Below are 22,456 nucleotides of genomic sequence, written 5' to 3'. Positions count from 1 at the left end.
CTTACCTTTAAGCAAATTGCTTCCTTTAAATTGATTCTTTGATATTGAACTGTGATTTCAAGGCAATTAGTCTAACTGCCTTCAGATTATTTAGTCCTAATATTTAAAAATATTCATCCTCTTTTCTTAATATCTATGTGCATGATTCTATGCTGTCCATCCTGCTATCTCCCTCAGGGAGAACTAAATCTGAGCTATCTAGAAGAGAGAAGCCACATTTAGACACATTTCATGCTACACCAGGACTAATGATTAGCACATACAAATACCGGAATGACAAACATGAATAGGGAGATATCTAACTTTCATTTGAAATATGCATTTAAAGCAAAGCATTTATTTGTTGCTTTTTGGGTCACACCCGTGATTCTCAGGAGTTAATCCTGTCTCTGCACTGAGGAATCACTCACAAACAAATAGAAACCACAGATAAGTAAGGACAAGTGAACGTGCTTAGACTTTTATACAATTATATGTATTTTCACCTAGAAAAATCATTCCTGGTTGAGAGAGTTCAATTACTTGTATCATTATTTCAAGGGATTTCTTTTTTTAATTTTGTTTTTTGGGTCACACCCAGCAATGTTCAGTTCTGGCTCTGCACTTGGGAATTACCCCCGGAGGTGCTCGGGGGACCATATGGGATGCTGGGGATCGAACCCAAGTCAGCCGAGTGGGGTCCTGAGTGGGAAGGCAGACGCCCTCCCTGCTAGATTATCACCCCTCAAGGTATTTCTTAACGAAGGTTCTGGTTTCCTGGTGTTCATCATGTTGTAGCAGAACAAAGATGCTGCGACTTCTAAGATACACGGGCATGGGATGAACATGAAACGCTGGAAAGAGTTGATCAGCGTAGCCAGAAGTTTCTGATTTTTATTTCCAAATAAGACAGTGACCTCATAAAGTATCATGAGTCCTGAACACTGAGAACGCATTTCTAAGAAATGGCAGCAAAGCCAGGAAACTGGCATTGTTTGCTCCTGTGGAAAACTCACAAATACTGTGCTTCCTGTCTCCCCCAAACCCTCCCCCGCCCCACCACAGAGCTCCCTGCACTTTTTTTTCTTTTTGGGTCACACCTGGTGATGCACAGGGGTTAACTCCTGGCTCTGCACTCAGAATAACTCTGGTGGTACTTGGGGGACCATGTGGGATGCTGGGAATTGATCTGGGTTGGCTGCATGCAAGGGAAACGCCCTACCCGCTGTGCTATCGCTCCAGCTCCTCCCCCTGCACTTTTTCTCCCTGGGGTTCTAGAGCCCAGGAGATGCACCTTTAAAGACCCTAACTCAAAGGTTTGCCTTGTCCTTTGGTTGCTGGTTGAGTTGGGCCAATAAGAGACACTGAGAGTCAGGAAGATGAGAGTAAGGAAGATGAGAGAAAAAGGTTCAGGGACTCGATCCCTTCTTTCTCAGCTCTGCAATGACAATCTCTCTGTGAGGCACACAGCTCTGCCACCAGCTCTCCCACAGCTGCCGCAGTAGCTGGTAACTGGTCGCCCACTGCCCCCTTGTCAATGGCACCTCGTAACCCTACACTAGGGCTACACTCTCTGCTGAGCACTGACACAGCCCGACCCTGTTCCCACGCAGATTAAAAAATCAATTGTTTCTGGAACAGTCTTAGGCCAATGTTCAAATCAGTTTAGAAGGTGAAGAATACACCTCCCCAAGGATGGAAACAACTGATTTCAACGGAAGTCAGCATACAGTTTGTCCTGGCCTTAGCCTGCACACTAAAGTTCAGACTTTAGACAGTGAATTTGGTCATGGGCACGAATAGTTGTGTATGCTATAAATGTATCCTAAATTTGAGAAAGTCTTGACAAGTTCTCAAGGAATATCCTGTGGAATACCAAGGTGCTCTCCAGTTCTAAATGAGAAATAAGGTTTAGTAAAAATTTCTATGATTAGGGCTGGAGCAATAGCACAGCGGGTACCTTGCACGCAGCCGACCCAGGTTCAAATCCCAACATCCCATATGGTCCTCCGAGCACTGCCAGGAGTAAGTCCTGAGTGCAGAGCCAGGAGTAACCCCTAAGCATACTGAGTATGACCCAAAAAAGCAAAAAAAACCCCAAAAATTCTATGATGTGTAATTTTTAACCACTGGTCCACAGGCTGGTACTGGTCTCAGGTATAAAAGGCTGAAGATGTCCATCCTGTCTTGTCCTATCCTTCCCCTTCTCCCCACACCACACACACTTGTATTTATTATATACTGTCACTGTCACTGTCATCCCATTGCTCATCGATTTGCTCGAGCGGACACCAGTAATGTCTCCATTGTGCGATTTGTTGTTACTGTGTTTGGCATATTGGATATGCCATGGGTAGCTTGCCAGGCTCTGCTCTGTGGGCAGGATAGTCTCGGAAGCTTGCTGGGCTATAATAATACTTACTTATTATATATTACTCCACACAAAGTACACTAACATAGTATATATAGCTATGTATATGTAATATGTATAATACATATAGATCTATATTGCATTCTACCTAAAACAATCTGCTTGCTATGCTTAGAAAAATAAAGATAAGGAAGACTACCAAAATGTTTTTTTGTGGGGCTGGAGCAATAGCACAGCGGGTAAGTCATTTGCTTTCACACGGCCAGCCCAGGTTCGATTCCCTGCATCCCAAATGGTCCCCCGAGCACCTCCAGGAGTAATTACTGAGTGCGTGAGCCAAGAGTAACCTCTATGCATCGCTGGGTGTGACCCAAAAAGCAAAAAAAAAAAAAAAAAAACAGTAGTTATTTTGATATCCATTGATTATTCTAGTGAATTCCTTTAAATATCTTTTTCATTTTATTTTTTATTTTATTTTATTGCCATAGATATTTGGCATATATCAATGCCAATAAAATGGGGATACAGTGTGAAAAATCCCGAAAGAGTTTGCCCATTACCACATCAAAGGTGAGCAGAGCCTCAGTGGCTAATAACGTTTTGTCCTTTCAGGGAAATGGTGTGCATGCAGAAGCAAGCAAGTCCAATTAGACTATGGATGACGGTTAACAGCTTTCTTAACGACCTTGGTTGTGGCCACTCCACACTTTTTATCTGGAGTGCTTGCACGGGGACAGCAGCCAAATGCCAACGAGAAGAGCCCTATAGTTTTATTCATTCTTCTTAGGGAGAAAGTGGCTGGGAGGTAGGGGGTCACCACCTTCTCTTTCATCGTCCACTCTGAAGCCCCTGCTTAGAGGCAGCTATAAATCAGGAGTTCAACCAAACCCTGTCTGCAGCAGGGCAAAGGGAGGGGATGACAAATTTGGGGTTGTGTGTGCTTGTTGTGTAAATTTTAAGCATTTTTAGGTTTGAACTTCAGGAAGTCTAGCCCAAAGTCCTAATACGCATGATATAAAATAAGTGAAACAAATCTTCCACCATTAGCACGTCATTACAACTGAGCAGAAGAACAGGCAGGTTCTTCCAGGTGAGGTGGCCTGACGAGGACATGGGAGAGGTAATCCATGTCATTTTTAAAGGGTGGGACTAACTGGGCCTGAATCTGAGCTTTCCCATTTATTACTTGTGTGATTCTGGGCGTCCTGCTTTTCACATCTGTAAAATGGGTTGTAATAGGTTACACATGGCAAGTACTTGGTAAAATGTGAAGCATGTAATAAGCACAGGGAAATCCCACCCATTTTACAGAGTGCCACCAGTAGGAGGCCACACACGTCTGGGAGCTGTCACTTAAAAGAAGGACTTGTCACAATACTCAGAAAGCACAGGCCAGCTGAAGTGAATCAGAACTATCTCTGCAGAGAAAAGACAGAAAGAAAGAGAGAAGGATAGGGAAAAAAGAAAGCGGGAGAGAGACAGAGAAGGAAAGGAGGAAGAGAGGGGGAAAGGTTAGGAAGAACAGAAGAGAATGGTAGGGAAGAAAAAGTTATGTGTATTTCCATTGAATGGAAACCTGGGAACTAAGTTGCCTCTCAGGAGACAAAACAAAAACAACAACAACAAAAAAAAAACCATCCAAGTCCAGCCTTGTCTAAAGCTCATCCTCCCGCTACTAATATTCTGGCACCTTTCGTGGAAGTGATAATCCCCAAAGCAAGGTTTGGCAGAGGCACGATATTAGCATTAGCCTCTGAATGGGAAGGAGAAACAGAGCCAACTTTTAATAGGATCCTCAAGTGGAACACTGGGTTTGGTTGGGTGGGAAAACATGATTAGTCGGTGACACAACCTGGATTTGGAGATGACAGGCTTCCTGTGTGATGCAGTGACTGATAAATGCAGGTGTTTTCAGCTGGTGGCAGACAAGGTGATTGATGGGGTGGGGCCCACCCCCATCTGGATGACAGACAGATATCTTTGGGGTTTCCTCGGATTACAGACCAGATAGTATCCTGGGTGGCTCACAAAGAAGACACCTCAAAACGATTTGCAGATTGGCCTGAGATGGGAGAGGCAATGAAACGGACTGATTTATTGACACATACTTTCAGACTTTTTGTGTTCGCATCCAGCAGTTGCTCTGGAGTTGCTATTCGTGGCATTGTTCAGGAGTCATTCTTGGCAGCATTGGGTGGGCCATGTCATGGGCCGAACACATGCTAAGTCTGTGCCCAATGGGTTCAATCAATCTCTCCGGCCCATACTGAAGTCATCATTCCCCCGTTCATTCTAGTGCACTGAACTAACTCAAGGAGGGGCTACTTTTGCTATTTATAGAGTTGTATATTTTTGTAAGTGCTGCCACAGCTAAATATATTCATCCGTTTATATCTTTACTATGGCACTAGGGTATTTATGTGCCAGACAGTGTTCTAAGCCCAGAGAATCACATGGTAAATAAAGCCTGTGCCTTCATGGACCAAGTTCCTGTTCTCACGAATCTCAGCTTTCAGTAGGAGACTCAGCAAAGACCAATGATTCTCCACACGTGATCGTGCCCCCTGGTCCAGGATATCTAGAAGGCAACGTCCAGATTTTTGCATGTGGTGTTCCCCTCCCCCCCACCCCAGTGGTGATGGGGACTTTCTGCAGAGCTAGAAAATTGAACCCATGCAAGGATGCAAGGCAAGTGTCCTAACTGTGGAGCAACATCCCCAGGCCTTCTAAAGGTATTCTTTTTGTTGGGAGGATTGATGGGGGGGGGGGTGTCACACCCAGGGATGCTCTGGGCTTACTCCGGACTCTGTGATCAGAATGATTCCTGACAGGTGTGGGATGCCAGGGCTCGAACCCAGTCAGCTGTGTGCAAGGCAAACACCTTACTCATTGTACTATCGCTCTGGCCCTGTACAGGGTATTCTTGGTTATTCATGTAGGAGGGCCGTGCACAGGTGACTTCCACTGTCATGTATTGTGTTAAGACCAGAGATGATATTACATATCCTACACAGGAAAGCACCCCACAGCAATGATGGAAATGGTAGTAATGACTGGGTGGAGCAACTTCAATCACCTACTAAAAAGAAATGTAATTCTACTAATACAGCAGAAAGATGAGATTTTTCTTTTCCTGTAATTCATATAACAAACTTCACCAATGAAAATGAGTGAGGAGTTGTTAAGACATCTGCAATCAACATCTAACCAACATCATTCTCTTCTTCAGAACATGACCCTAAAAAAAATCCCAGTGCCTGTTAGCAGTCACTCCTTATTTCTATGGTCCACAGGGCCCCTGGGGACCACTCAGCTGCTTTCTGGCTGTTCTGGACACACCGTGAAGGTAGAATCACATGTTCTATAGTCTTTTGTGTCTGACTGATTTTGTTCGGCAGGTTTTCAACTTCATCTACATCAAAGCACATTATCAATAACTCGATCCTTCTTCCAAAACATTTCATTGTACAGAGACATCACATTTTGTTTACCATTTGTAGATTATGGGCTTTGGGTGTTTTTCATTTTTTTCTCTTTTGTTTTTAAGGACATTGCTAAAGCATTTCTGTGAAAGTGTTTTTCAATTCTAGCGGATTACTGGAATACTCAGGAGTGGAGTTACTGAGCCATAGGGGAACCATGTTGAACTTAGAGGAATTGGTAAACTATTTTCCAAAGCACTGCACCATCTAACATCCCTGGCAACTATCTAAGAGAGTTCCAATTTGCTCTGTGCCCTGGATAAGACTTTTTGATTGCCCAGCACATTTATTTGAATTAGAGATGAAAATTTTAATTACAACCTAAAATTTACAGAGGAGACAACATTTACATTTTTCTTAATGAATCCTCTGGGTTGTTCAGTTAATTATTTGCTAAAATTTCTCCTAAAAGGCATATAAAATTGCAAACTCAAAACAATTTAGGAACATCCTTTGGCTTTGCCTCTCTGTTGCCTTTTTACTCTTAATTAAAGTTCGGCTTTTCCTTACGTAGCCTAGAAATGAATGACATTCAAGAGTCTAGAGAACAATGTATTTTAAGAAAGATTTTGTGGGTTTGCTTATGTCTTCATATAGAGAGGTTTAAAGGTTTGCTGAGAAAGTCTTTTATTCTCTTCTCTACAACAGGCCCAGGGACAGGGACACATGTCACTGCTGGCAGATACCAGGGGGACTCTCCAGATTCCATGGTGGCAAAAGGGATTGCATTCAATAGCCTAAACCTGGCTATCCAGACAGCTGATGGACAAGCAGATTGTTAGAAAGGCAGGCGCTGCATGCTCCCACATCCTTTGAATCCATGCTGCTTCCTACAAGTTTCCCAGCAGATCTGCATGCCCTTCCTGTCCGAGAGGCTTGTTTGTAGGGGAAGTGCAAGAGAGGCACACCATCGCTGTACTGGCGGCCAAGGTTGCAACATCCTGTGGAAAACATAATCCCCCTAATGGGAAAGCCAAGATCTCAAGCTCTTGGGTATGTGTACACACACACACACACACACACACACACACACACACACACACACACACACACACACACACACACACACACACACACACACACACACACACGCTCGCATTTCAGGTTCTAAACTCTTGAGTATGTGTACACACACACATGCATGCGCGCACGTTTCAGGTTCCATTCCAGTGGGGAATGTTTAACTTTCCTTACAAAACTCAGCTGGACCTTCAATAAAGCAGTAACTAAGAGTCACAGAGAACAAGCCTGAAAAATCAGAGTACATTTCAATCTCCAGGCTGGACCATTTATTTATATTTGGGATCTCTCTGCTCTGGTTAATTGGAAAGTTTACTAGGTGGTGGAGTCAGAGAAAGGATACAGGGCTCGAGAGCTGAGAGGTAACTCCAGAGGCTGAAGGCACGCATTGCATGCAGGAGGCTGGGTTTATGACCTCGAGCACAGAGCCAGAAGCAGCCCCTGAATAATGCCAGGTATGACCTTAAAGCCAAAAGTAAAACTTGTGCTACTCTTTTCTGCCCTCTCATTCTCCCACTGTGATTCACTGATGTCTTCCGTGAATCAGCAGCCAGGTGGCAGCTACCCGTGCTAGTGGCTTGGGGATGAGGGGCCATAGCTGGGTCTACTGCATGGCGACTCTGAACTGGTAACTCAAATACTTCTCTCCCCTTTCCGCACCATTAAGCCACATTTAAGGCATTTAAGGCCATTAAATAACAACATAAACCTGTATCGATCACGCCTTCATTCATGTAAACCCCCAAGGAGCCTAAGGAAAAGGGTAACTTATCATCCCCATTTTTACACAGGAAGAAACTGAGGCATAAAATTTAGTACCCAGTGCCAACACCTTGAGGTGCGTACGTGTCAGTTCTGACGGAGGTGTTCTTCCCCTGCTGAGATGAGAAACCAGAGTTACCTCACGTTCTAAATTGTGAAACACTATATACTCAAACACACTGGCTGATCTGCTCCTGAAAAAAAAAAAATGAATAAAGCAGCAAAGTTCAAACTGAAAGAATGGAAGTGTTCGCCCAGATTCTCGCTGGGGCAGATGAGGGCTGCCAGTAATCTCAAAAGGCTAGGAACGTGAGCCAAGCCCGAGCAAACAGAGCCTGCAGCAGAGGCTTCATCTGCTACAAAGCCACTCTGCCAATAACACAAAGTTTCCCAAAATAAATACCCTAGGACCAGTTCGGATGTTTCTCAAGGCTTTTCACCCAGAAGGGACTTGAACTGTCGCTACTCAAAGGGCCCTGATTAATTGACCTTGGAAGCTTCCTTCTATCTTCCAGGAGAGCAATAACAAACTCCCGTCTGTGGGCTGCTGAAACGTATATTTGGAGGAAAGACCAGCTCACAAGGCTACTTTTAGAAGGCTTCATTCACAGAACATTCTACTTGCACCACACTCCTTCTGATGCCTTGCACTCTTGAACAAAGAGTCGGTGGCATGTGGTCAGGAATGCCTACGGGGGCTACCTTGGTACCAGCAGCAGCTCCAGCAAGAAAGGTTGAAGGTCCAATTTCCCTTATTGCCCCTGCACCCAAGGTTCATTCCGCCTAGTCAAGCAAACCAGCCCACAAGGAAATGGCTGGACATACCCCTCCCAGCAGGAGCCAGGCCTGGGTCCTGCACCAGCAATGCCTCCTTGGGAATGGCACGACTTCAATCCAAAACTGGCCCTCCTGTGAACATGGTAGAAGGTTCTAGCAATTGCACTAGAGCACTAGGCAATCTCCACTGGGGTACTTGGTTTGTCTCTGGTTTTCATGATAACAATCTAGACTCTCAAGACCTATCCTAACCCCCCAAACCTCTCAAACTGAATTACTCCCGAGTAACTTGGCCTTTCAGATGAGAAATCGTGGAGGGAAACTTACACTGTGTGGGGTCACAGAGACGGGACAGGGCTTAAGCATGTTCCTTGCATGCAGCCGGGCCTGGTGTGGTCACCTCCCATTGCACTCTATGACCACCCAGACAGCCTTGGAGGTCCCTGAGCACCCCCGGCACAAGGACCAAGCAACACAGCATCCTCAGGACTTAGCACCGAATGGCTCGTCATCAGGCTAAAAGGGGATGTAGGATCAAACCGTTTCCTGCTTGAATGGCATTTCGGAAAGCCCCTAGTACAGGAGCAATCAACAGTAACACTATTTCCAAACAATTGCTTTCTCAGTAATTGAGCAAGGCAGGGCTGTAACCCTGACGTTCGTGCTGAGCCGTACAGAGGAAGCAGAGTCCAGTCAAATCCTCCACAGTTGAAGGGACGCAGTGACAAAGGCAAGCCTCTCTGCGGCCATGGCTCAGGCCACTGAACTAGGCTCCCAGCACCGCATGCCCCACCCCCGACACCCGCCAGAGCTGGTCGTGGCTTGGAAAACTTCCTCAGCACCATGGGAGGGAGCCCTATTTGGCTGTGAATCCCGACGGGGGTGGGGGTGGTGGTGGTGGTGGCATGTGGTACCATGAAAATCCCGAGCTCTAGCTATGTGAGCTCTCTCTCCCCAGCACTGCCCCCTGCCCCGGACAACTCAGGGCTCCCACCTGTTGCTGAGTGAGACGGGGTCACTGCAGGCGAGCGCTGAGACCCTCGCCCACTGCCCTGGCTCTGCTGTCTACCCCTGCCAGTGACAGCCTCCTCCCAGGCTCTCTGATTCAGTCCCCTCTGCTCAAGGGGTGTGGAAGGCAGCGTGGAGGGACAGACCTAGATGACCCGCAACGACCCTCAGCGACAGAGTCACATGCCTGCACGGCATCATTTGCAACTTAACTGGAGCTTGGGTGGGGAGGGGAAGGGAAGAGGTTTCGATGTTCCAGTATGACTGAAATATAATCATGCAAGTTTGCAAGTCTGTAACTGTATCTCATGATGATTCATTAAAATTTAAAAAAAATTTTTTTAAATTACCGCATTAAAAAAGAAAAGAGGTTTCAGAGAAAAATTGTGATCCCGTAGTGTCAACGTAGTTCTTAACCTATACAAATGTCTCAATCAGCTCGTACCGATGTGGCTCCATGACGTCCTTCTAAGCCCGCTGAGAAGCTTCAGGCCAGCGGGCAATGTAAGACATAAAATGCCCTGTTCTGCCCCTGATATAAGACAGGACAGATGCATGTGCTTCTCGTCGGCTGCACCAGGCCCACCCACATGGGTTGCATGACCCATGATAATGCTACAAATATTGAGTCCTTGGCAGAACCAAGGTTCCCCAACTCGGTAAGCGTCAGAACTGCTGGATTCTGATGTATGACACTATTTTCCTCTAACACACCTTGGAATGGCCTCACTTTAGCAAAACTCACTTCACTCCAAAAATCATTTCATTGTTTCTGTCGTAGGCATAAGCACTACATGGAGATACATATGTTCCTGCCTGTGTTAGGACAAAAGTCACCTGGACGCCCTGGGCTTCCATAGCTCTCCTATAATAAAGGGACAATCCAGCTGGATGCTCTGAGCATGAAGCAGTGTGTGTGTGTGTTGGGGGAGGGGCTTCTCACTGTAAAGTACCAGCATAGTGGGAGTCTGTGTGCACTGACTTATCTCCTGGAGTTCTTTAGAAAACAAACAGAAACCAAAACCCAAGGCCCATGCCCAGTCTGTACCCCACAAATGAAAATCAAAACCTTTAAAGTTGGCAGGTGATTCTATGGGAACAAAGTTCAGACTTGCCAACTCAGTACTCGTGGAGACCCTGAACTCGGGAACATCTATTGCATGCACTTGAACGGGGACAAAGAATGCCCATGGGAGGGCCTGTGTTGCTCTTGCCATTGGGGTGGCCTCTGTTCAAGCTACTTCCTGTCTTTCCCTTTCCCCACCTAAATCCTCCTGATCCATTCTTCACAAATTACTGAGGGTGTATATATGTTGTATGTGTGGGGGAGGTACACATCCAGTGATGTCTGACCATCACGAAGGGCCAGGGATCAAACCCAAGGCCTCACACATGCAAGGCACCTGCTCTAAACTTGAAACACACCCTTGACCTTCCCAATCTTGCTAAGGCTGCCCCCATCAACCACCCCACCCCCCAATCAAATTCCCACCTCACATAAAATGCAGGAAGCATCAACTATCCAGTATGCCCGGAAGGGCATCGTATCTTGAACCCCTCCCTGCAGTAGTTCATAGGTCAGCACTTAATCTCTAGAATTTTCATTGTCCTGTCTTAAGTCAAGGACCATTCTTTTCTCTTTCTTTTGTATGTACTTACAATAGAGGAGATGCAATCAATCTTAGCGGCAATCAAACGAGTACTTCCCAACTGGCATTCATGAAACAAACATTCGGACAGCTTCGCAAAGTAGGAACACAGCTTATGTATCACTTCAAATATCTACAAGCCTCAGAGCAGAGTGGATCCAGTCTTTCCATCCTTCAGTGTTTCCTGTCAAACAGCAGCAGGTTTTAGGAAAGACCTGGAGTGACTCTGTGGGGCGGGGACTCTGCAGGGAAGAGACTCCACTTACATGGAAAGAATGGAGTGTATTTGGGTGAACTCATTTGGCTGTTACGAGAAGAACGGGAGAAAACTGAGCAGGCTATCTGGTGTGAGTTCCAAGCCTGCACAGCTGGTATGAAATTGTTACTGCAGCCTATTCTGAGAAAACGGGAAGGGACGGAGCGCAACAAGGCATTCCCAGAAGCCCCTCTATGTACTGAATTGCAAAACTCAAAGACTGCCTCCCCTGGTTTATATTTAAGCTCCATAGAGCTATCTAAAAATACTCATAAGAGTTCTTGCTTTCAAAGGCAAAGAAGTCGAGTTTCTGAAATGTGGGCTATACATGCAGACATGAACACACACACATATACATATATGCATACACATATATATGTGTATATATATACACGCATATATATATATATATATATATATCTCAATACACACTTGCCTGGGTGGTATTTCTTCAAATACTAGAGTCCTAGCAGTAATTGTATTTAGTCTGGTTGTTCCTAAGACAAACACACATAACTTTAATTAAATGCACATCCAAACAGAGAGGAGAGCATCTTGAAACAATTAGGCTGCTCTCCGGTGCAGGGCTGCGGGCCACAGCATCCTCACCACCGCCATGCAAGGGGAGCAGATGGCCGAGGGAAGCCAAGCGTGACTCCATAAACACAGCCCGCCGGTCCTAACTCTCGGCCTTGCTCTCTCTGGTCCTCTTCTGACCCAAGATATCACCCTTCCAGACTTTCCTAAATGAGTTCCAGTGACTGATTCCTTTCACTTAAAAAAAAAAAAACCCTCTGAGATCAGTTGTAGAGGGAGAGACTTTTTAGACAAGGTTTCTTATCTTTCCCTACAGGAAATGTTCCAGGGAGAAACGGAAAAGTTGGAAGAATTACCAAATAACACATCTGGTTATTGACCTTGGGTAATGGAAGCTTCTGGAGAACGTCTGCCAAGATGGCTGCCTTGGTGGCCTCATTCTAGGCACTTTTAGGAGCATCTGCTTCTCTGGGGAGTGAAGGCTCTGGAATCAGGGGGAGTCTACATCAGACTCTTAATGTTCACTAGGTTAGTTCTTTTCCTCTTGAACAACCAAGTTAATGCACTCTTCATGAATTTACCCAGGATATTACTAGATTCAGTGCAAGATTACTTTAAAAACTGAATTCCTAGTAATCAGTTAACAAAGTACTATCCAAAGAAATATTATAAATAGAAAAATTAAATGCATACTGATGACGAGTTATGAAAAATCTTGCACTAAAAAGAATGCTCTTCTTTTTTCCTTTCTTCATATAGTTCTTGCTTTCTACACAAGAGTCATCAAAGAGAAAATGGCATAGTCAAAGAGAAAAAAATCATCCACAGTAGGCAAAAGGAAGAGCTGGTTCTAGAGCTGAGCAGGGTATCATGTGGGCTTTACTTTTAGCATCTGCAAAATGGAAGTGATTGTTTTAAAAATCAGTACTGTGTGCATCTCTATCATTACAAGAGATGAAAATGAAATATTGATACATATTATCATGCAGATGAATCTTGAAAATAATCTGCTAGGTGAAAGAAGCAAGAGATGAACTACCTCTTATAACAAGTTTCTACTTTTATAAAATAGCAAGAATAGGTAAATTCCTAGGGACATAAATAGATTAGTGATTGCTGGGAGAAGGGGGAAAAGGATCACTGGAATTTCATTTGGGTGCTGACTAACTTTTGAAGCTAATGATGATAGTGAATAGTATCATGAATGTACTTAATGCCACAGCAAAGAAGGCTTTAAAGTGGTTCATATTTTATCTTATGTGTAACTTGAAAAAGTTGGAAACAAAAAACAGAAAAAAAGCAGACACACTCTTATTAGCAAAACATACACATTCAGAAAGATGCTCACAATTGTGGCTAAGTCACTAATCTACATTTCCTATTTTCTTCTTTTACATTTTTTGGTCTTAGACAAATAATCAGAAGCATTTATCTTCTCCCTATGCAGACCAACACAGCTGGATTGGGAGAAGCAAGGCAAGGCAGCTGTAGAATGTGTCTACACCCCTCCAAATCTCAGGACATGTTCAGGAGTGTGGTCTCAGCCACTGTACTCAGAGAGCTTTGCCTCCCATGTGATACTGGTGTGTGTGTGTGTGTGTGTGTGTGTGTGTGTGTGTGTGTGTGTGTGTGTGTGTGTGTGGTGTCAGGTGGGGGCAGAAAGAGGGCAAGGCTGGCTAACTTGGTCCACAAATGTGTATTTGTCTACCACAAGAGAAGTAGTGGGCTTGATGCTATAATAGTAGCAGTGCTGGGGCTGGAGCGACAGCACAGCGGGTAGGACATTTGCCTTGCATGCGGCCAACCTGGGTCAGATTCTCAGCATCCCAAATGCCCCATATGGCCCCCTGAGCACCACCAGGAGTAATTCCTGAGTACATGAGCCAGGAATAACCCCTAAGCATCTCCGGGTGTGACCCAAAAAGAAAAAAAAATAGTAGCAGTGTAGTCAAGTCACAGGTCTCTCCCCCACCCCAGGAGAGCCCCGGCAGCCAAAAACCTCCAGAACTCAACCACAGCCATGCTCAAGGCCACCTTCCACAGGCTCAGACAGGCCTCACCCACAAGAGAACCTGCAGAAAAAACCCAGGTATGCGGACCCATGACTGAAAGCTCCAGACTTGCTTGAAACGGATCTGGGCCACTTCCCCCGGCTCCCCAGTTTTCCAGTAGCTTGGCAGTCACACTCTTCAAAGCCCCGGAGCCATATAACCTCATCAACAGCCAAGAAGAGAGCAACATAGACTTCACCCATGAGTGAATCTGCCCTATAAGCATATTCTAAATTTCAGAGTTCCTGGACCTCTCTGAACTACCCTAGCCTTCTAATGTACTAAAAGTAACACACTTGTGTTTGGGTTTAAACATTCATGCTTGTAATCTCTTATACATGGGCTTAAATGTCTCCAGATGAAATAGGACAATCTTCACACACTTTCATCTTATGGTGGTGGGAAGGTGCATGGTGGTGGGATTGGTGTTTGAATATTAAATGTAATGAATTATTGTGAACAACTTTATAAAAATAAAATAGAAGTAATTAAAAGAAAAAAAAAGTCACAGGCCTCTGATCAAGGAAATCATCATCAGAGTCCAAGAGGATCAAAACTGAAAACCTCTAAAGCATGAATACGCAAATGACTCGAGAGAATATTGACCAATTGCCAACATCCATCTACTGCTTGGAAGGTCCCAATGATCAAGTCAAGAGTTCTACCCTGCATCCCGGAGAGACAGACCTTGGCAAATGTGGAAGGAAATAAACAGAGGCTGGGAGGAGGAGCAGGAGGGGCCCAGCCTGAGCACTGCCCGGCTTGGAGAGGATGTCTGAGCCAGGATTCTCTCTTCCCTCTGGAGTCGACTAGCCTGGCTCTTGCATGCAGCTCAGCCCCATTCCATGTGGGGACTCCCAAATCAGCGTGGCGTCAAGCTAGGAAACTCAGGGAGCTCTGGAAAGAGGGTTTTCTATGATGAAAGTTGCTAACATTGGACAGACTCCTGACATTTTTGTTCCCTCTATAGTTAATCGAGCGTCTAGATCCCTGTTCTTTAACCTGTGGTCTTCAGTCCATCAAAAATTTACCCTCAACCATGTAGCAGCTCTGCACAGCAGCAGATGGTCACACACCAGCCAAAAAACTGTATTTTCTTAACATTGGATTTAATTAATAAAATGGTATCTGCATTAATTTTTGTTTCTGTCAGCTGCTCTGCTCCATGCAGCATTTCTCCCATTTTCCCCAGTCTGCAGGTGCAAGAAGGCTGTTCTAGACGATGGTTCTTTCTGGTTGAACCTCCATGGGGCACCTGAAAAAATATGGCTCTAGGCTTTCTTTCCTATGGATCCAGAACATCTGGGAGAGGCATGCACGGCTCCTTCTACCCTACAGGATTCCAGCCAAGCTCTGCCAGATGAAGAGAAGGGAAGGGCCTGGGTTTTATTGAGGGCCCACTTTGTGCTGGGAACTGTGCTAGCATCTTCCCTCCTGTAACCAGACCTGTGGGCCCCTCTCCCACACCCACCTGCTTTGTTCTGCTCAAGAGCAGTACGGCAGCACTGCAGCCTTAGAGAAACAGGAGGTCAGAGAGCAAACTCCAGGTTCCTTACTCGAGGGAAGGATAACTGGGATAAACCAGGGGGAGGCCAACTAGCTGAGCCAGAGAATCCAGATGTTGGATTCTGCGGGACTCACAGTCTGATCTGATGATGCAAAGCTGCCTCTACTGGGCAGAAGCAGCCTGCTGCCTGCTACGTGAATGTACATGACCATATCCCAATAAAACTTTATTTACAAACACTTACAGTGGGCCAGTGTGGGCTAATTTCTGGTCCGTATCTAAAGGATGCCTGAAGGTCATGACTCGAAATGAGTCCCAGATACCATAATAATAAATAAGCAAAAGGCTTCATCTCCTTCCAGGGTTTCTTGGATCACTGGCTATAGCAATAACCTGCATTCAAATTGTCCTCCTCAGTATACGGCTTGGGCGCACCCAACTCATGTCAGTGTCTTTTGTGATACTTGTATCTACCCCAGATGCTATTACGACTATCACTTCATCTTATAGAGAACACACATCTGAGAGTTACAGACAGTCCGCCTATCACTGGGTCCAAAGTCAAAGATTTCCCTTACACAATAGCGCCAGAGTAAGACTGGACACAGACTCACTGAGACACACACTCAAGAATACGAGGTGGTGAAGAATATCACAGCGAGCAACTTCTAAAGCAAAACTTTTATGATCCATGGAACTACTGACGAAAGTTAAGAAAGGACTCTAGTGTGCTAACAGAAAGGATGAAGTTTGAGGATTATGAAAAACAACTTTTTTTTCTCTTGTATGCTGCTTCTAATCTACGAGAGAGCGCCCCTTCCACCTCTCCTTAATTGGTTGCGATGCTGGTGCTGTCTCTCTGGTGCGAGTTTCGGTTACTCCTGAACAAACAGAGCCAATGCAAAGGCATGCCCCAGGTGCGTCGGGGACTCCGAGAGGGACTTCCTCTTCCAAGCTCGCATTTTCCCTGGAGACAGGACATGCATGCAGACACCCTCCTTCATATCTGAACATACTCTGGGGGGCCTTATTCATAAGGGGCCCCTCAGAACAGATCTGGAAGATTCCCAAGCACACTCAGCTGCAGTCTGGAGCTTACGCGGTCTTTCCCTCGCTGTCGTGCTTGGTGGCGCTGGCCCCCTTCTTCCCCAGCAGCGATGCCACCTTCTCTGCATCTCCATGCTCCACGGCCTGCAGCAGCCGGTCGTCGTTCTTGTTCCACTCATTCGTCTGTGGGAGCAAAAGGGAGACACAGGCTGTGAACGAAACCACCCTAAGACAACTCCTCTCCTCCCCCCTCATTCATATCAAAACCCAGGGACCAGCGGGGACAGCTCCCAGAACTGGAACCCTGGCTGGCATGTCCAGTGGTCTAGGGTTAGTCCCTGGGAACCCCCACCCAAATAATTTTTCAGAATTTTCTGTTTGAAAGAGAGCAACAGCCTTTCCAAATCTGTCCCAACAAAGTGACCTTCAAGCAATACTTCGCCCTCACCATGGGCACCCCCAAGAAGCCTGGCTTCCCTAAGGGAAACATCCAGAGTCCGATGGAAAAGCTCCTTGTTACCAAACTCTGTGGTCAAGTGACTTTGAACTGAGCTGGGAAAGAGGGAGTCATGTACGGAGACACCAGGGCCTGTTTACACATTAGCTTGATTCCAGCTCAATTCCAGCTGGCTTCTCAGTGCCCTGGCCTTCGACCCGGGGCACAGCTCGGAGGACCTGCTGTGTAAGGGCACCACAGGGCCACTAATTCAAGGTGATGCCTAGATACAACTTCTCATCTGCTTTTTGACTGCTTCTGGGGCACACCTGGACTTGCCCTGGCTCTGTGCTCAGGGCTCACTCCTGGCAGTGCTCAGGGGATCCTACGGGGTAGTGGGGATTGAACTCAGGTCTGCCGCATGCAAGACAAGAGTCCTACCCACTGTACTATGGCTCCAGCCTCTCCTCCTCCACTTTTACTGATACTCCTTGTTTGCCAGGTCCCCTAACTTCCCTCCTTCCCCTCCTCTCTTTCTCCCACTGACTTAAAAGTGGTTGTCCAGGTCACCATTGTGGTCAAGTATCCCCAGAAGCAAAGCTTCTTCCCAAGCAAACGATTAAACCTCACCCGGCTTTGGGCAAAGCCTTCACCACCGTCTGGAAAATAATTCTGGAAGTCATAGGAGCAATAAAACTCTCGGGCACCCCAAATGTATTTTCCACTCTCACACAGACACACAAGGTTTCTATCAAGAAAAAGGGGGCCTGAAGCGCAAGTCTAAGAAGTTTCCACTGTGGACTGGCAGCAGGAGCCACAGAAGGTTACACAACAGAGGAGAGGGGGGATTAAAAAGGGGTGGTCGCGAGGTGCAGGGGGAAATCTATGCCTCATTCAAAGGGGAGAGGAAGCCCGGGGCACATCACAGCAGACCCAGTCGGCCCTCTGCCCTCTCCTGCGGCACGTTCTGGAGTCTCCTGCTGGCCCCTTCAGCTGTGGACGGTCCTTCCTGGTCCTCCCCACTGACTTGTCCCTGACGCTTCCTAATGCCCCCAAACATGCGCCTCCAGACAGGGCAGAGTGTGTGCCACAAAAGATCACTCCTGGTCCCACTGCTACAAAAACAAGACATTCCCCCTCTCCCCACAGGAATATCCCGGTATAGAAAATGAACAGGGAGAATTTTGCAGCATCAAGGTTTTCCTAAGGCTCGAAATCCTAACTAAACACTGCCAAAGGGTTTTTCTAGGACAGTGCTGCCTAACGTTCAGAGAATGTTTTCTCTGTGCACTGTCAGGAGCTACAGCAGGAGGCCAGGGATGGACCCCAGGAGTGATACTGCCCCTCGGGGGACACCAGGGGATCTCTGCAGACAGTTCTGGTCGTCAGGACTCGGGGAACTGTACTGACAGTAAAGGTAAAGGCTGGGGAGCTGCTCAACTGCCTAAAAGGCACAAATATCCTTGTCCCCAAAATTATGTGACCTATGGGTTAAGGGTGATAGTACAGGGGTAAGGCATAAGTCTACAACCCTGGTTTGATGTCGGCACCATTTATAGTATCCTGAGTACCGCCAGGGGTCACTCCTGAGCACAAAACTTGAGAATCAACGCATAACCCAGTATGGCCCCAACAGCACCCAAAAACAATCATCTGGCAAACAAACAAACAAACAAACAAACAAACAGCAATGAGTCACATATGGCTACTGAACCCAGGGAATGCAGCTAGTGCAATGAGGCACTTATTGTGGGCAGTGTGGTGCGTCCTGAGAAGGGGGATGGAATGTCCACTGAGCTATACCCCAGCCCCAGAGCTGACTTTTCAACTCTAATTTCAGACATCAAGTGCCTACAGGTACTGGCCAGCCCACACCAGTCAATGTATTTATGTATTTATGCCCCAAATTCCACAGCCAATCACAATGTATCTATGCACTGTATCTATGCAAGTCAATGTATTTACATTCGGCTTGATCTAGAACAGTACTGTTTATTTACCCCAAACAACTAAGACACAACGACAAAATAAATAAAGTTAAGGGGCATTTTCATGACCACAAAACAGTGATACTAATGAGTTTAGTTATCCACTCTGATGAACAAAGCAGTACTGTCTACCTTTACCTTACTGTATTCCCACTGGGCCTTTTCTTTCCTTTTTTTTTTTTTTAATGGAGGGACAGTGATTTTTCAATATTGGCAATACTGATATTTCGGGAATCCGGTGTTGTGACAACACACCCACCACCAGTCCAAGCATCCCTCCACCTCATATCTAGGTCCTTGGTCCTCTCTCACCTCCTGCCCCCAATCCCTCAGCAAACTCAGTGCTTTTTGGGAAAAGAAAGCAGTAGGATGGTTTGGGTCACACCCAACAATGCTCCAGGACCCCTCCCTGTTTCTGCATTCAGGATCAGTCCTGGCAGTGCCTCTGGACCTTACGTGACCCCGGGGGATGGGACCAGGGGTGACTGTGTAGAAGGCGAGTGCCTTCACCTCTCTACGGCCTCTCCTGCCTCTTCACTCAGTTCCACAGGTGGAGCCTCAGGGGCTGAGACACTGGCCACTGTTTATTCCACGAGGCAGATAACTTAGCATTTGTCCTTAGCCCTTTGATGAGTCAATATTTTTAATAAAGCAAAAACGTGCTGGGCCAATGTTATCCACACTTCCAAAACAATCTATTTGCAAAAAAAAAAAAAAAAAACATCAGGTCAAATTGCTCTGAATCCTAAGTCAGGCTGTTTATTGAAGGGAAAGACTAAATAAACTGCCCCTGGCACAAGCGTTCATTAGCAGAACAGGAAGCTTCCCTTGACAACAAAATACACCACATACCCCAAACAGACTGCAGCTTCTTTGCCCCAGATTGCATTCTTAATGTCAAAACAGAATTTACAAGTTTACTGAAGTACATTTAGGCCCCATGTCTCCTACCTACATTATGCCCACAATTGTCTCTCAACATCCTCTGTGAATGTAAACCAGTCAAATGAGAGCTGGGCTGCGAAGATCAAAAGAATATTAACTCTCCTAGCACATGACTGAAAGCGCTTAAGCAGGGGCAGACCACATGAAAGGATTTTCCTTTCCAGTGTGGCTAAGGCACTCAGCTCTGAGGGAGAAGAATCTGATTGTGGGGGCTCCCTAAAATTAGTTACACGTGCATTCTTAGGGAGCTCCATTTCTATAGGACACAGCAAGAAAGCGCCCTCCCCTGCCCTCCCAGACACATTCCTTGAAGGACAAGGTCAATGACACATCCCTCAAACCCTAACATTTTTCTTTCATCTAGTCTCCTCAGGGCAGGCTAGAAGTTACATTTCTCTTAGACCAGATGAGGCAAAGAGGACACGGCTACACATTTCATAAATTTCATTCATGTATTCAGTCACCCTAAACCTGTCCGTGCAGAAATTCTTTTATTAAACTATTCTATCCTGTGCATTCTGTGCCCCAAATTCCACAGCCAATCACAAACATGAGATAAAAATGTGTGTTTAATAAACATTTCTAATGTCACTGCTTTGACAAAGCCAGATGCAAATTCCTCTCCCCGTTCTCATTCCCTCTGCCGGGTGAGACGAAACAACTCAAGCATCACCAGGAATCTCAAGCATTTATGCTTAAGGATTATCTCGCTCCGTCTTCTGTCCAGAGGTAGGGCTGTTCAAAGAGGTTATGCTATTGAGAAATAACAAGAAATACTTCTGCATCTCTGTCCTTGGTTCCCACACAAGAGCTTCTTAGAGGCACAGAATTTCCTTAGCGAACAGCTGAGTGGAGCCTCTTTTGTTACTGCTCAGAAACATCTTTCAAGCAAAGCTGAGTTCATATTAATGAGATCTCCCCCCCCCCCCACACACACACACAGGAAATCTCTAGATAGCTTCAGGACAGGGCTGGTTGCCAGAGGAACCAATCTGTGATTAGTGGTTGGGATTTGTGGTGCCCTGGTGGAGGGGAAGGGATTCAGTTGGGTGATGCACCAATAGCCAACGGTTTCATCAATCGCCAACAGATATTCTGAACCATCCATGAAGCTTGGGGCAGAAGGGGTGGGTATACGTGGGGATGAGTTAGATGCTTCATACACACACACACACACACACACACATACACACACACACACACACACACACACACTTCTGCTTTTTATCTTTTGCTATTCCTGAGTTGTAGCCTTCAAAATAAACTCGAAGTAGGCCAGACACAAGGTTGATGCTGCTTCAATTGTTGGCATGGCCAGCAGTAAGACCTGAGCACCTCCAGTGTGACCTCCCCGCAAACAGACAAACAAACAAACAAACAAACAAAAAACCCTTAAACTAAACTAAAATGTACTTTCCAGTTTATAAAGGACCGTCTTGAGTTCTGTGACTCTTTTTAGTCAATCATCAAACTTCAGGAAGGGTTTCATGGAACACCTCCGTTTGCCCCAATACTATAGCTAGCCTATTAAGACGCAGTACAGGGTTCACAACTGATATCTGAAACGGGTCCGTCTTAGTCTTGTGGGACCGAGGCTTTAAAGGAGGTGTCTGTGATGATCTTTGGGTCACTCAACAGACGGAACTGCTGGGTGCCCAGCTGGTGAAAAATGGAGAATTAGTTGGTATGAAGCACAGAATTTCGCAAGTTTGTTTTAGAAAGATCTTTCTGGGCTAGGTGGATTTTGACATTCTGCCATAACATCCCTAAACCCTAAGCTCATACACTAGCACGGGAGTGGACACTGGACATGCTCAAGCTCTTCTCCGCACCCTTGCCTACGGGGGTCCCTCCTTGATTGGTGGACCGCAGCACAGACCCCACCTCTGCTTAAACACCAGGCAAAGTCTCTTCCTACGCTATGGATGGGTCAAGCCAACATTAAGCAAGAGCGTGAAAAAGAACATCGGGACATGAGATGTGTCACATGTAATACGGTGAAGGGGTTTATGACACGTGTGTATTGTGGACACTGGCTGGCTAGAGGAACAGGCTAATGGCGTTGGAAAGCCCTGTGTTAGAAGGCCTGTTCTTCTGCACTCATTTGTGGAGTATAAGAGTAACATCACATGAGGCTGACACCCAAGGACAGTAGATACAAGGGCCAGGGGATTGTCCCATAGCTGGAAGCCCGCTTCATGAGTGGAGGGGAGAAGGCAGATGGAATAGAGAAGGGATCACTAAGAAAACGATGCCTGGAGGAATCAGTCAGGATGGGAGATGCATGCCAAAAGTAGATAATGGGCCAAACATGATGAACTCTCAGTGTCTGTGTTGCAAGCCATAATGCCCAAAAGTAGAGAGAGAATATGGGGATATTGTCTGCTATGGAGGCAGGGAGAGGGTGGGAAAGGGGGGTACACCGGGAATATTGGTGGTGGGGAATGTGCACTGGTGGAGGGATGGGTGTTTGATCATTGTGAGATTATAACCCAAACAGGAAAGCTTGTAACTATCTCATGGGGATTCAATAAAATTAAGAAAAAAAAAGAAGGCCAGTCCGCCTCTTCCCAAAGGCTTCCACCAAAAGCCCCGCACAAGCCCCGAAGACTCCAGCCGGCCCTTCCAGGTGACCTCTCTG

General features: G+C 46.1%; 1 protein-coding gene across 5 annotated transcripts in view; it reads right to left on the bottom strand.

Annotated features, from left to right (window-relative positions):
* Positions 1-22,456, bottom strand: part of RAI14 (retinoic acid induced 14) — a 163,434-nt gene that overhangs the window by 43,197 nt on the left and 97,781 nt on the right. For all 5 annotated transcript variants that reach the window (XM_055147289.1, XM_055147292.1, XM_055147276.1 and 2 more), the window contains exon 3: positions 16,499-16,629. In XM_055147289.1, the coding sequence (XP_055003264.1) occupies positions 16,499-16,629 (131 nt within the window). The remainder of the gene's footprint in view (positions 1-16,498; positions 16,630-22,456) is intronic.

This window comes from Sorex araneus, chromosome 1 (genome assembly GCF_027595985.1).
Source record: "Sorex araneus isolate mSorAra2 chromosome 1, mSorAra2.pri, whole genome shotgun sequence".
Lineage (NCBI taxonomy): Eukaryota > Metazoa > Chordata > Mammalia > Eulipotyphla > Soricidae > Sorex > Sorex araneus.
The sequence above is the reverse complement of the archived record's forward strand: the minus strand, read 5'-3'. Positions and strand labels throughout refer to the sequence as shown.